General features: G+C 45.9%; 1 protein-coding gene across 1 annotated transcript; it reads left to right on the top strand.

Annotated features, from left to right (window-relative positions):
* The first annotated feature begins 2660 nt into the window (after nt 1-2660).
* On the top strand, nt 2661-15163 carry c7b (complement component 7b). Its single transcript, XM_064309040.1, has 18 exons — nt 2661-2801; nt 4184-4245; nt 4495-4570; nt 5168-5309; nt 6708-6855; nt 7351-7489; nt 7582-7716; nt 9541-9784; nt 10156-10269; nt 10373-10539; nt 11400-11628; nt 11724-11895; nt 12292-12379; nt 12562-12694; nt 13160-13348; nt 13487-13586; nt 14170-14348; nt 14565-15163. Exons 1-18 carry the CDS (start codon nt 2706-2708, stop codon nt 14744-14746), a joined length of 2595 nt encoding a protein of 864 aa, XP_064165110.1. The 5' UTR covers nt 2661-2705; the 3' UTR covers nt 14747-15163.
* The last annotated feature ends 49 nt before the right edge of the window (nt 15164-15212 follow it).

Raw genomic sequence — 15212 nt, 5'->3', positions numbered from 1 at the left:
TAGGGGCATTGTGCAAGTTCCACCAGTAGGGGGCACAGTAAGCTTTCTCTTTTTGTTGCGTCTTTTGGTAAGCCATGCGTGTGAGCCCTGACTGTCTGTCCCTTGGGTTCAGATGCAGAGACAGGGGCCATAACAGAAACATATCAAACAATCCACCCAAGTGTAAATATATAGGGATGACAACATAAATCAATTCAGCATGCCACACAATTGCTGGGAATTTTTCTTTTCCAAAATTCACACAATACATCCGTGCAGGCTCAATTTCTTACATGAATTTGTTAATTAATGTAAATAGGTAATACACATGTCTGATTTAAAAAAAATAATTTTTGTCATATATAGTACTTCAGTTGGATGAAAGAGGACTTCATTAACAACTGTGATCTTCATGAAAGCAGTCATACATTAAGCCCTTATAACAGATAATAGTGTGAGAACTGAAATGGGTGGACTGTGGTTTTTAAATGTAACTGTCAGATGTCATAAGCACTTATAATAAACATTTAGCATGAGAGTTAGTGTCTGTCACCTCAGAAGGCAAAGTAGGTGTTGCTTAGTCTGTATGCCAGAGATGTAAAACTGGGGGTGGGGGTGGGGGTGGGGGGGTGGCGGAGGCGTGGTCTGGGTCGTGTGGTTCCACTAATCTCAGTATTTCCCATCTCAACTGATTGTCAGTACGTGCTATTATCCTGTCTAAATCTACTCCGACATGGTAATGTTTAAATGTGATGCTCACTTGAAAGGGACACTTGTTTTTTGAATATCCGAATCTCATGAGAATAATTTATGTTTAATTCTCCCTTTTATCTCATCTCTCCCTCTCTCTCTCTCTCGCTCTGCATGTAGGTTGTGTGTGTGTGTGTGTGTGTCTGTGTGACTGTGTGTGTGTATGTGAGTGTGTGTGTGCATGTGTGTGTGTGTGTGCATATACGTGTGAGTATGCATGTCAGTGTGTGTTTCTGTGAGTGCAAATATGTGTAAACACACGTATATAAGTGTGTGTACGTATCTACATATTATGGCATCTCTGTTCTGCCTAATACTGTTTTGAGGGCCATTCTAGTGTAAAATAATCGACATATAACAATGGACATCACAATGGACATCCAACATATAAAATATGTAACAGTGTCTTTTTTTAAAAGTGTGACTTTTGAGTAATGACTGTGATATTTTGTGTGTGTGTGTATGTGTATTGTGAAAATGTATGTATTGAATTAATGCTTTTTAAGAGTGACGTTGTCATAGCCAAGGACATGTTTATTAATGTATTTTTACTTGATGTTTATTCATTAAAAATTTCCTTCTAATTCGAATGTGCTTTCTGGCAGTGCTTTAGCATCAGTTATGTGAACAAACTTTCTTCTGTTTTTACAATTCAGATTGCAAGGCCCCTCGAGAATCATTCCTGAATATAATATATAATATATATAATGTGGCTGAATTTATTTTCTTTCTTTTTTTTCAAAATACTTTCTATGATTTAATAAATGGAAATATGGTTAGAAATAGTGTTCTTTCACGATTGAATAAAACAAGGTACTATCCTGGATTGTATTAGGCAACATATTCCCTTCAGTAATTCCCTTCTTTGGCTTCGTCTGACTTGGTCATACAACAGCACAGATCCACCCCTTAAAACAGTAGATTCAAAATTCGAAGATATTCTACTTACCAGATTGTCTAATAGATGACTTAGCCAGTCAATGATGCAATGTGTCAGAAACCTGCAGACACTGCATACCTCCAGGAGAACCCAGCCTTATTCCATTTCCTGTGCCAGGAATGGACTGTTTACCTGTTTTCACTGCTCAGTTTAGACCAGGGGTACTGAGATATGGTCCTCCAGGTCAACAATGGAAATAATGAAAACTAGTATTATTATTGACCTGGAGGAACAGATCTGAGTACCCCTAGTCCAAACTGGGCAGGGGTACTTAATTCACCTGGGAAACAATAAGTAGAAATCAGGTAGTAAACATCTGCCCAATCAGTAGAATTCAGGTAGAAAAGAAAATCAGCAAAACTACTGGCCTTGATTTGAGTATTTCTGGTTTTGACCAAACTTTCACAAATTTGGTTATATCTAATGATCAGTCCATTTGCATGCTATAAATAGTCCATATTTAATGTCTTCTGAAATGATAGATTTCACAATAATAAAATTCCTTTGAGTCATTTTTTATTTAATAATTTGTATTCCTTTCAACTGGTTACTGCAATATGCTATATATAATTAGAACTGATTAATTATAACATTTAGTTTGATAAAACAAAAAGTTAAGAACGTTTCTATAAATTTCAATCGTTTATATTTATCTGTTTATTTGATTTGTGGAATACTTCAGAATCGTTTTGATATCGTTTGAAAATTTCAAATTCTGAAAACAATTAATACTCAGCATAAATTATTTTATTAAATGATGTCATTAACAAGGTTTTCACACTATGGTAATTATACAGTATACGCATCCAGCTACAGCAATCGATGCAGCGCAGAGAGGAGAGCTTAAGACACTACAGGCATCTTAGCTGCAGCTTGTCCTTGCTCGCTGGAGTCAGGAAACAGTGGAAATCACAGAATGTGCGAACATGGCGGACATGGAGGGGTGAGAGGTCACGACCGGGCTGCATCTGGCAGCTGGGAAACAGCAGACCCCCCCCCCCGAGCAGGAATCTGCCCGACTCTGGCACCATGATGGATGGCCGTTCCTGGTGTATATCAGCCCAGCTCTGGGCTGCTCAGAGAAAAAGCCGTCTGCTTCTCCTCTCCCGCTCTCCCGCCAGACACCATGAAGGTAAGACCCGAGCCGCTTTGCAGCAGTTTCTGACCAAACTCACCCTTTCACAGAGTAACACTCACACTTTCACAGAGTGATACTCACCCTTTCATAGAGTAACACTCACACTTTCACAGAGTGATACTCACCCTTTCATAGAGTAACACTCACACTTTCACAGAGTGATACTCACCCTTTCATAGAGTAACACTCACACTTTCACAGAGTGATACTCACCCTTTCATGAGTAACACTCACACTTTCACAGAGTGATACTCACCTTCATGAGTAACACACACACTTTCACAGAGTGATACTCCCCTTTCCAGTGACACTCACACTTTCACAGAGTGATACTCACCTTTCATAGAGTAACACTCACACTTTCACAGAGTGATACTCACCCTTTCATAGAGTAACACTCACACTTTCACAGAGTGATACTCACCCTTTCATAGAGTAACACTCACACTTTCACAGAGTGATACTCACCCTTTCATAGAGTAACACTCACACTTTCACAGAGTGATACTCACCCTTTCATAGAGTAACACTCACACTTTCACAGAGTGATACTCACCCTTTCATAGAGTAACACACACACTTTCACAGAGTGATACTCACCCTTTCACAGTGACACTCACACTTTCACAGAGTGATACTCACCCTTTCATAGAGTAACACTCACACTTTCACAGAGTGATACTCACCCTTTCACAGTGACACTTTCACAAGACGCAGCACTCTCATGCATTTACAAACAGCCACACTTGTGCTTTCACAAAGAGCAGTCCTGTCTGTTGACACATTCTTCTGCAGTGTTGTGTAATCTGACTTTTTTGGCACAATACATTTTTCATGACAAATGACTTCATACATGCCCATGTACATACATTGCATTGGTTATATGTAGATAGTTTTTATAATTGAAAGAATCTGGTCCTCATGTTGACTAAAGCCAATTATAAACTCCAAAGACAAGAGGAAGCCTAGAATCAAGACAAGCTCTCCTACACATGCACTGAGGCAACAATTAAATACACTGGACTAATCAGAAACACTTGTGAAGCCATTTGTCCCAAACATAAAGGCATCCTGAAATGGGAGGACTATGCATAAAGAGTGGTGTAATTTATACATGGTGAAACCAAAACTTTAACCATGTGTGAATTGTTTGATTATAAATCTAAATTTGTGGAGTACAGTACCAAATCAGGAAAAAGTATATGTCCCAAACGTTATGGAGTTGACTGTATATAAGCAGTATAACGTGCTTGGACCCCAGGAATTTCTGCTTGCGGCTATATGGAAGGCTGCTGTTCTTTCTTGTTATTGTAATTCTACACTTGGAGCTCACGTGACCAGTTGATATCTTAGGCCCTATCTGTTGTTCCTTACAGGTGTGCATTACTGCAATTCTGACATGGCTGACAGCTCTGCCCTCTCTCCTGCACTTCGTGAGGTGAGTCACCATTAACACAAAGGACATACGTGTACTGTACCATTATAAGCAATGTGACATACTGTAGCATACATGCTGCACATATAGCATGTATGTGGAGGATTTTCAGGCAGGAGGTTGCTTTAAAATGTCCTTTGGTTTCTGAAGCAAATATAGTTACTGATGGTGGTACTAATGTTAGCATATAGCGTAAGCTGTCGTGTTAGTATCGATGAGATTTAGATGTTAAGCAGTGGCGTTTCTCTGCAGCGGAGAGCAGCCGATTAACTGTCTCTGGGGCCCCTATGGAAACTGGACGGAGTGTGATGGCTGCACTAAAACACAGGTATGCCAGTATTTTCCTACCTTTCTGCTATTGAACAGGTCCTCCTATCCGGAGCAATTCACACTGCAAACAGGAGTGCAATGATCATGGCTCAATGTACAGTAATTTCCTAGAGGTACAGCCTCCAGAGAGACAGCAAGTACAAGTGGAGAATTGAAGGACAACTTGGTTATAAAACAAGAATGAAACAAAAGAACTACGGGCTCTAAAAACGGGGGGAAAAAACAAGGTTTCATGTAATGAGGCGTTTGGACACCTCACGTTTAAATCTCAGCACCAACACATAGAAACACTTATACACACAGGGTTTAGGCCATAGCCTTATCATAGCCTTAGACCACAGCATTTTAGCCCTGCATTCTACTGTTAAAATATAAATATACACTCTGCCTTACCAGATCTGAATATGGTAGGGAAGAGCATAATGCTGTGATTACAGAGAGCTAATCTAGAGACTGAATCGTCACTTCTATCCACAGCTGTAATGCTTATTTTTCATATTGTGAGTACTGCATGTAAATGCTGTAGATGAATAAATGTATAGATGTTTGTGGGTAATGTTGACATTGTGGAGTGTTTTGGGGGGAATTTTTCCAGACAAGGACACGCCATGTCCAGGTGTTTGCCCAATTTGGGGGGGTCCCCTGTTTGGGCGAGCCCACTGAGAAACGAGAGTGTGTCCCAACAAAAGGCTGTCCTCTAGACCTGGGCTGTGGAGAGAGGTTCCGCTGCTCGTCAGGTGTGTGTGTGTGTGTGTGTGTTACAGTACTGTGTGTGTGTGTGTGCATGTGTAATGTATGTGCGTGCATATGCGTGTGTGTGTGTGTGTGTGTGTGTATTACAGTAAGGTGTGACAGTACTCTGTGTGTGTGTGTGTGTGTGTGTGTGTATTACAGTAAGGTGTGTGTGTGTACTCTGTGTGTGTGTATGTTTTAGTCCAGACAGTGTCTGTGTGTGTGTGTGTGTGTGTGTGTGTGAATGTGTGTGATATAGTACTGTGTGGCAGTACAGTGTGTGAGTGTGCATGTGATATAGTACTGTGTGTGACAGTACAGTGTGTGTGTGTGAGTGTGTGTGAATGTGTGTGATATAGTACTGTGTGTGACAGTAGTGTGTGTGTGTGTGTGTGATATAATACTGTGTGTGACAGTACAGTGTGTGTGTGTGTGTGTGTGAATGTGTGTGATATAGTACTGTGCGTGACAGTACAGTGTGTGTGTGTGTGTGTGATATAGTACTGTGTGTGACAGTACAGTGTGTGTGTGTGTGTGTGTGATATAGTACCGTGTGTGACAGTACACTGTGTGTGTGTGAGTGTGTGTGTGTGTGCATGTGTGTGATATAGTACTGTGTGTGTGAGTGTGTGTGTGTGTGTGTGTGTGTGTGTGTGCGCTGTTATACTGTGTGTGACATTACAGTGTGTGTGTGTATGTGTGTGATATAGTACCGTGTGTGACAGTACACTGTGTGTGTGAGTGAATGTGTGTGATATAGTACTGTGTGTGTGAGTGTGTGTGTGTGAATGTGTGCGCTATAGTACTGTGTGTGTGTGTGTGCGCTGTTATACTGTGTGTGACATTACAGTGTGTGTGTGTGTGTGTGATATAGTACCGTGTGTGACAGTACACTGTGTGTGTGTGAGTGTGTGTGTGTGTGAATGTGTGTGATATAGTACTGTGTGTGTGAGTGTGTGTGTGTGTGTGTGTGTGTGTGCGCTGTTATACTGTGTGTGACATTACAGTGTGTGTGTGTGTGTGTGTGATATAGTACCGTGTGTGACAGTACACTGTGTGTGTGTGAGTGTGTGTGTGTGTGAATGTGTGTGATATAGTACTGTGTGTGTGAGTGTGTGTGTGTGTGTGTGTGAATGTGTGCGCTATAGTACTGTGTGTGTGTGTGTGCGCTGTTATACTGTGTGTGACATTACAGTGTGTGTGTGTGTGTGTGTGTGATATAGTACCGTGTGTGACAGTACACTGTGTGTGTGTGAGTGTGTGTGTGTGTGTGAATGTGTGTGATATAGTACTGTGTGTGTGAGTGTGTGTGTGTGTGTGTGAATGTGTGCGCTATAGTACTGTGTGTGTGTGTGTGCGCTGTTATACTGTGTGTGACATTACAGTGTGTGTGTGTGTTGCAGGGCAGTGTATCAGCATGGCGCTGGTCTGTAATGGGGACCAGGACTGTGAGGAAGATGGGCTGGATGAGCAGAACTGTCCAGAGTCCAGCAGCTCCAGTGTGTGTGACAACCACAGAGTCCCCCCCAACATTGAGCTCACCGGCAAGGGGTACGACCACCGGGCTGGGTGGAGCAAGGGGTACAGCCGTGGGAGGGGTCCAATGGGTCTGCTGTGGGCAAGGGGTACAGCCGTGGGAGGGGTCCAATGGGTCTGCTGTGGGCAAGGGGTATGGTGTTGGAGTGAGTTTGCATTCCTCTTGGCTGGATCCTTGATTTGATTGGTTGATTTTGATTGACCCTGTGACTGGTTGATTTGGGGATCAGTCGACTGTGAGTGGCGTGGCGATTGGTTGATTACGAGTGCCATTGTGATCGGTTGACTGTGAGTAAAGCTGTGATTGGTTGATTGTGAGTGGCGCTTTAATTGGTTGACTGTAAGTAATGCTGTAATTGGTTGATTGTGAGTGGCACTCTGATTGGTTGATTGTGATTTGCATAGCAATTAGTTGACTGTGAGTAATGCTGTGACGGGTTGATAGTGAGTACTATAGTGATCAGTTGACAGCGAACGACGCTGTGATTGGTTGGATACTCATCTCTGCAGGTTTGACATACTGACGGGGGAGCTGAGGAGCGGTGTGATTAACACCAAGAGCTTTGGCGGGCAGTGCAGGAACGTGTTCAGCGGGGACCACAGGAACTACTACCGGCTGCCCCAGAGCACACTGGGATACAGCTTCCAGGTGACCTTGCTCGCGGCTCACTTTCGCGCAGATTATCATGCAGTAGGGGCGCAAAGCTCGATCCCTTGACGATTTTCTTTGTCTTTTTCCAGGTCAGCGTTGAGAACGACTTCAGCGATGAATTCTACAACAGCTCGTGGTCCTACATGAAGCACACGGAGAACAGAGAGACTTTCAGAGGGGGCCACCGCTATAAGACTTTTCATAACGAGCTGACTAACGACAAGGTGAGTAGAATCAAATCTAATCAGCCATTTCTGTCACATTTGCGAGTATTATAATACTGAACAAGCTTTCTGAATGTGTTGAATCAGATTAAATATTGGAAATATGTATTCCTCTAATGGATATGTATCTCTCTGACGGAAAAATATGGAAAACAAACAAACAAAAAAAAACATTCCGCACGCTTTCATATTCCATGTGGAGTGGACACTTGAATGCATTCACACCTACGCAACCTAAACCAAACAGAGCCGAACTGAACCAAACAGAGCCAAACTGAACCAAACAGAGCCAAACCCAACCAAACAGAGCTAAACTGAGCCAAACTGAACCAAACTGAACCAAACTGAACCAAACTGAACCAAACTGAGCCAAACTGAACCAAACAGAGCCAAACTGAACCAAACTGAGCCAAACTGAACCAAACTGAACCAAACTGAGCTAAACTGAGCCAAACTGAACCAAACAGAGCCAAACCCAACCAAACAGAGCCGAACTGAACCAAACAGAGCCGAACTGAACCAAACAGAGCCAAACTGAACCAAACTGAGCTAAACTGAGTTAAACTGAGCTAAACGCAGCATAAGTGAGCCCACGATCACTTGAGTTTAAGGGATGCTGTGCCGGACTCACAGTGCACTAAATGCCCTAAGGCAGTGGTCTCCACCCCTGGTCCTGGAGAGCTACAGACAGGGTCTGCTGGTTTTCATAGTGACTCTGCACTTCATGAATCAATTAGAGCAGTTGATTACACTGTTAACTCGACTGACCTGGTGTCTTGGGTCTCAATTGGGTGCTGATTTTAAGGTGAAAACAAAAACCAGCAGACCCTGTAGCTCTCCAGGACCAGGGTTGGAGACCACTGCCCTGAGGGCTGTTTTATACCTCCGCAGAGTGGAATGCATGTAAAAATTGGTTTGCTTAAGTTTCGTGCGGCACGTGTGGCATGTGCGATGGCAGCAGACCACGTCCGCACTGGTGTCCCGTACCTCCCCGAAGATTTAACCGCGCTTAATTAGCAACCACCGCCCGCACACGCTGCAGAGATGATAACTGGTTGACCGGCAATGTGAGGTGGTATGACGGTCACTCGTGCAACGCTAGTTGACTTCCTGTCGAGAATTTTAGACAAAAAATATGAACCGGTTTGATTAGAGGCTAGCCTGACTCACAGGATATAGACTGTGGGTATAAGCCTGCCATTGGCCGACTATGTCAGTCGGAATTCTCCTCCTCTTTCCCGCTATCTGCGTGTTACCGTGGTTGCAAGGGCACCGTCGCTGCATCCTGGGCTTAGCGCCGCCCAAGACGATCATGATTGGTTTAAAGAGACACAAACAAGCCAGAGCGTTTTTTCCCCCCCTATACCGGAATGATAATGGGTTGAGCCCAGGTCCAGTCCAGTTTTTTTTTTTTAAATCCAGTCCAGGTTTTTTTCCCCTGAGTCCAGTCCAGTTTTTAAAAAAAAATCCAGTCCAGGTTTTCTTTTCCGAGTCCAGTCCAGTTTTTTTCAAAAATCCAGTCCAGGTTTTTTTTTGAGTCCATTCCAGTTTTATTTAAAATTCCAGTCCAGATTTCTTTGAGTCCAGTCCAGTTTTTAAAAAAAAATCCAGTCCAGGTTTTTTTTTTTTTGAGTCCAGTCCAGAGACTGTAAAAAATATGGACAAAGCCACTTTGACATCACCCATTGCCTCTCCGTGGGTCTCTAAAACACGTTTTGAAGCTCAATGGCGGGCGCGGCCATTTTCTCGATTTGGAGCCAAAACCATAGATGTCCAATTTCACAGTTGATGGCATCGTTGAATCACAATGTTGAATGCCCTCAGGCCCACAGGCTGCTGATCGTCAGGAACGAGGTGGAGGTGGCCCAGTTCCAGAACAGTCCCCCGGAGTACCTGCCGCTGTCGGAGGAGTTCTGGAAGGCCCTGTCCGCCCTGCCGACGGCGTACGAGGCCTCCGCCTACCGCTCGCTCATCCGGAAGTACGGCACCCACTTCCTGTCCGAGGGCTCCCTGGGGGGGCAGTACCAGCTCCTGCTGCAGTTCGACGCCGAGTCCATGAAGGAGACGAGTGAGTGAAAGCTCCGCACGCACACCCAGAATCCCTTGCACGTGCAGCATTCCATTAAGCTCCGATGCACAGTGAGGTGACAGTGAGGTTCAGTTCTTCATTATGAAACTTCTGCGTATTGCATTTTACATGCAAGACTCATTTCATGTATTACAATGCATAAACTGAGAAGCTATTATTAATCCATTATTTGTGATGCTTGCTCTCCCTTGATGCTTTCAACCAAGCAAGCACAAGAATAGCATCGTGCTTATAAAACACCGTATATGATGTAACAATCAATTGCGATGATAACGATGAAGACGGTATGAAAATAAATAAGATATGATGGCAAACTTCTCTCTCTCTCTCTTTCCTCCGCTCTGGTGAAGGTTCCACCGACACCGACTACCACAAGTGCGTGACCAAAGTGAAACGCCGTCTGTTCCGGAAGAAGACCACCACCAAATGCGAAAAACTCATCGAGCATCTCAAGAGCACAAAAGGTAATGAGTCCTCATTTATTCAGTGACATCACTTCAACATTCTGGTGCTTGAGAACTTGTCATACTGGGGAGCCCTTACGAACGCCCGGCTCTCATTGGTCAGGGTTCAGCAAGAACAAGATCCCGGTCAAGACGGACGTTCTGGGAGGCGACCCGGCCTACGTCGCCGGACTCGGCTACGTGGACCTGGAGGACCCCGGCAGCAACAGCGCCATGTACTCCAAGTGGGCGGGGTCTGTGAAAAACTTCCCCCAAGTCATCAAGCAAAAGGTGGGCGGGGCTCCCGAACCTCAGAGCAGGAACGGGGGAGGTGGGGCTTCGCGCATGAAAACCGTCGGCTACGTTTCACATGTAGCGTTGCCATGTGCTGCACATGCTGGAGAACTTTTGAGATGATGAGAGAGGTTGGTACGTGCTTGGTATCTTGTCCACTGGGTTTGATATTACATTACTTTACAGGCATTTAGCAGATTCTCTTATCCAGAGCGATTTACACAACATTTTGTTACATAGCATTTACATTTGCATCCATGTACATTACATACATTTATTTAGCAGACGCTTTTATCCAAAGCGAAGAACAAAAAGTATCCACGTACACCCGCTGGATATATACTGAAGCAATGCAGGTTAGGTACCTTGCTCAAGGGTACAAATGGCAGTGTCCTACTTGGGAATCAAACCAGTGTGTCAGTGTACTGAGATAACTGTGTTGTTTTTGAGCTTCGTGGCTGGGTGGGTGGGTGAGGGTGCTGAATCTGTGGCGGACATTTTGTGCGGGTGGCTGTAGCTGAGGCCGTTGTACGAGCTGGTGAGGGTGCTGACTCTGTGGCGGCCATTTTGTGCGGGTGGCTGTAGCTGAGGCCGTTGTACGAGCTGGTGAGGGTGCTGACTCTGTGGCGGCCATTTTGTGCGGGTGGCTGTAGCTGAGGCCGCTGTACGAGCTGGTGAGGGTGCTGACTCTGTGGCGGCCATGTTGTGCGGGTGGCTGTAGCTGAGGCCGCTGTACGAGCTGGTGAGGGTGCTGACTCTGTGGCGGCCATTTTGTGCGGGTGGCTGTAGCTGAGGCCGCTGTACGAGCTGGTGAGGATGCTGACTCTGTGGCGGCCATTTTGTGTGGGTGGCTGTAGCTGAGGCCGCTGTACGAGCTGGTGAAGGAGGTGCCGTGCGCGTCGGTGAAGAGGCTTCTTCTCAGACGGGCGGTTCAGGACTACCTGGAGGAGGACGACCCCTGCCACTGCAGGCCCTGCCAGAACAACGGCCACGTCCTGCTGCGGGGAACCAGCTGCACCTGCATCTGCCCGGCAGACACCTCGGGCCTCTCCTGCCAGCATGGGATGGTCCTGGAGGAGCAGCCAGGTACCCCAGCCCAGTGGCGCTCCGTCTCTGCGAAACGGCCTTCGGGTTGAGCGCGAATCTGAATGCTAAGACTCACGTGACGCGCTTTCTCTCAGGGGTCATCCATGGTGACTGGAGTTGCTGGTCTGCTTGGACTTCCTGTTCCGAAGGTCGAAGGTCAAGGACTCGCTCCTGCTCAAACCCGTCCCCCAAGATGGGAGGCAAGCACTGCATTGGGGAGACGGTTGAACTTCAATTGTGCCCCGAACAGGACCTTCAACACCAACAGTGAGTCCATCCACTGGACCCCCTGCACAGAATTACATTAATCACAATTAAATAATATTTAGCCTGTAATAAAGCTAGCAAATACCCTGCAATAAAGCCAAAACTTATTAGTCTGTAATTAAGCTAATTGGTAACCCATATTGAAGCTAATGATGAGCTGACAATAAAGCTTGTGATTAGCCTGAAATCAAGCTAGCGATTTGCCTGTAATGAAGCTAAACATCAGCCCATACTAAGGATAATGATTAGCCTACAATAAATCTTGTGATTTTCTTGAAATAAAGCTAGCAGTTTTCCTGTAATGAAGCTCAACATTGGCCCATATTAAAGCTAATGATTTACCTGTATCAAGGCTAGACATTAGCCTACAATAATCCTAATTAATCTCTTTTCAAGAATGATGGAGTCTCACTGTTTTCACTCCTCCCTCAAACCCGAAAAAGTCTGTAAGACTCCACCCCCTCTGAGGAATGGATTTGTCATGGTAAGGAACCCCTTCTCTATGACCGAAGATTCACTGCTAGAATTTATCTTCATGTCTCGCGAATCGTATCTGCTGTTGCTATGTGAAGGTACTCCCACACAGTGTCCAACGGTCTTGCCGGTTTGAACCATATTGATCGTTAACGTTTTATTCTCCGTCCGCTTACATCCGTCTACACTCAGGACCCCAAAGACGTCTACGCCATTGGCAGTAAAATAGTGTACTCGTGCATCGAAGGACACCACATCATCGGGGATCCGGTGGCCGTATGCACAGACCAGCAGACCTGGAGGAAACATGCAGTCGAGTGCAAGAGTACGTACTGTGCTGACCTCGCATGCATGCCTTACACACTTGGCTTTACGTGCTCCACGACAGCCACAGACCGACCTGTTTGTTTTGGACTCAAATGCTTTTCTGTGCGCTGTTGATCTTGCCCGGTGTAATTGAGCCTGTCAATATGACCAGAAGGCGGGGTTTGCACTTTTTGAGAGTATTTGATTGGTTCCAGTGCTGCACCAGACAAGATCAGTGAAGTGTAGAAAAGTATTTGAATCCAAAACAAATACGTATTTGACCCAGGTCTGGACATGACCCTCAAAGGGTTGATAAAAACAAGGGTCTGAGAACTGCAACCAGCGGACGCTGCCAATGTAACAACAAAGCGAAAAGTTGGTCTTCTTTCCTCCTGCTGAGGTAAAGGTGAGGCGGACGAAGAGTCTTCCCTCCCGCCTGACTACGGGCCTTCCTTCCTGTCCTTCCTGCTCATTATCTATGCAGGCACAGTGTGCAGGTTTCCGCCCCTGCGGCACAACGTCACGGGCGCCCCATGGAAACTGACCTATCAGATCGGAGAGAAGGTGTCCCTGCTCTGCCCGCCTGGGACGCGGCGAGAGGGCGCGGCCGAGATCGCGTGCGACTCCAGCCTCCACTGGTCGCCGTCTGCTGGAGACGTAAGGTGCCAAGCAGGTACGATCCCACCCCGCCCCCCCATGTACACCTCGACACCTCAAGACATATATTCTTTCCCATTTCATAGAGTAATACAAAAGAGCCACATTCATTTTTGTTAATTAGCGGTTTTAATGTGTATGTTCTGAGGGACAGAAGTGTCAAGAGAAGTTCCAGAACAACCCAAACAGCAGTGCAAACCATGGGAGAAAGCAGTGAAGGACCACTGTGTGTGTAAACTGCCCTATGAATGCAGGTGAGACTTTCCTTTTAAGGTTTGTATGATGACAGAACCCAGTGTTCTCAACAGAAGCACTTATATTTAATGTGTACGGGTGTATGGTGACTGTGCTCTAACAGGAGAGTAGTGTGGCTGGTGTAACAGCAGAGTAGTGTGACTGTGGTGTAACAGCAGAGTAGTGTGACTGTGGTGTAACAGCAGAGTAGTGTGACTGTGGTGTAACAGCAGAGTAGTGTGGCTGTGATTGTGCTGTGCAAGGTTCGATTTGGACTGTCTCTGGGCTTTGATCCTTCCACTGCCTGAACTCCTGTGGAGCCGTAAGGACCAGAAGGCTGTAAACACCGCTGGAAAGACAATTGTCCTACAGGCTAAAGACTGCGGCAATCTCCAGGCTGTGGGACAGTCTCGCGACCCCCCCCCCCAACCATCACTCACAGCAAGGAGGAGCGAAAGGCCTGGAGTCCCACAGGGCAAAGAGGAGAGCCTGGTTGACCCACATTACGGCCTGAAAGAAAGCAGTATATATGTAAATGTAAATAACTGGGCAGGTTATGATGAATCTGCTGTAACAGCACTGCGGTGCGCTGACTGTTTGCAGCTCTTCCCTGGAAGTGTGCGCGACCGGGCGGAGAGCGACGCACAGAGTGAGCGTGTGCAAAGTCAAAGCCCTGCAGTGTCTGGGGCAGACTTACACCCTGGCTGAGGACAGCGCCTGCGATTGGCCGAAGCGTGAGGCCGCACCCTGCCCAGACTGCCCGCCGTGGGAGAAGTGCGAAGGCGAGTAGTGCGCCCCCTACTGTTTTCTGATCTTTGAAACTCCGCATTTGCATCTGCATTTAATTTACCTCAGTGCAAATGGGCGTGGTCATGCTCTGTGGTTTTTATCATCAGTACTCAAACCTGGTTATTGACAACAATGCCCAACTGTCTGTGGTTTGAACGAGTTCAGGTCCTCCAGGACCGGGGTCTGACCCACGTTTATTCCTCCTGCAGAGGGGGGCACTGTGTGTACGTGCAGAGAGGTGGGCCAGTGCCCCGAGCCCGGGACCCACCTGTGCGTCCGGCTGGGGGGGGAAGACGCCGTCGCCGTGACGATGGCGGAATGCGAGGCGGGAATCAGGAGGTGCAGAGGGGACCCGATCACCATCGTCGCCCTGGGAGCCTGCTCTTCCTGATGCAGCATAAATGTTCTCTCTGTAATGGAGATCGGTAGTTTAACGTACATTCAGACTACTGCACACAGTGCTCCTTGTCCGAGGGGAGTTCACGATTGCAATGTACATAGAAAACAGTACAGATAGACAGCAAGGGCAACGCTTTAATTAAAAAATGAAAAACAAGTATAGAGCAACTCTAATCTGTCTATTATTGGTAGTATATCAGCCCTCTGTCAGCATCAGATTTCAGTCCTTCATTTTCTAATAAATGGCTGGTGCTCATTCATTAAACTTGACAAGCATGAACTTCCATTTCAATGAAAATGTAAAGTATTGAAGAACGTTGTATGGGGCGGGAGTTTCATGTGATGCTCAACTGATGCATGAATACCTTTGATTTGACTGCGACATGAAATAAATTTAACAATATTTTGATTTCTGTGTTGGGTTAATCTTGTGCTTTTTTGTTTTGTTATTTTAATCA

This window comes from Anguilla rostrata, chromosome 14 (assembly GCF_018555375.3).
Source record: "Anguilla rostrata isolate EN2019 chromosome 14, ASM1855537v3, whole genome shotgun sequence".
NCBI lineage: Eukaryota > Metazoa > Chordata > Actinopteri > Anguilliformes > Anguillidae > Anguilla > Anguilla rostrata.
Note: the sequence above shows the minus strand (reverse complement) of the source record. Positions and strands in the feature narration are given on the sequence as shown.

Excerpts from the sequence above, each read along its gene's own strand:
- c7b (XM_064309040.1), top strand. The coding sequence starts at position 2,706 with ATGGCCGTTCCTGGTGTATATCAGCCCAGCTCTGGGCTGCTCAGAGAA. Across the intron at positions 4,246-4,494 it reads TCTCTCCTGCACTTCGTGAG|CGGAGAGCAGCCGATTAACT; the intron begins GTGAGTCACCAT and ends GTTTCTCTGCAG. Across the intron at positions 11,629-11,723 it reads GGTCCTGGAGGAGCAGCCAG|GGGTCATCCATGGTGACTGG; the intron begins GTACCCCAGCCC and ends GCTTTCTCTCAG.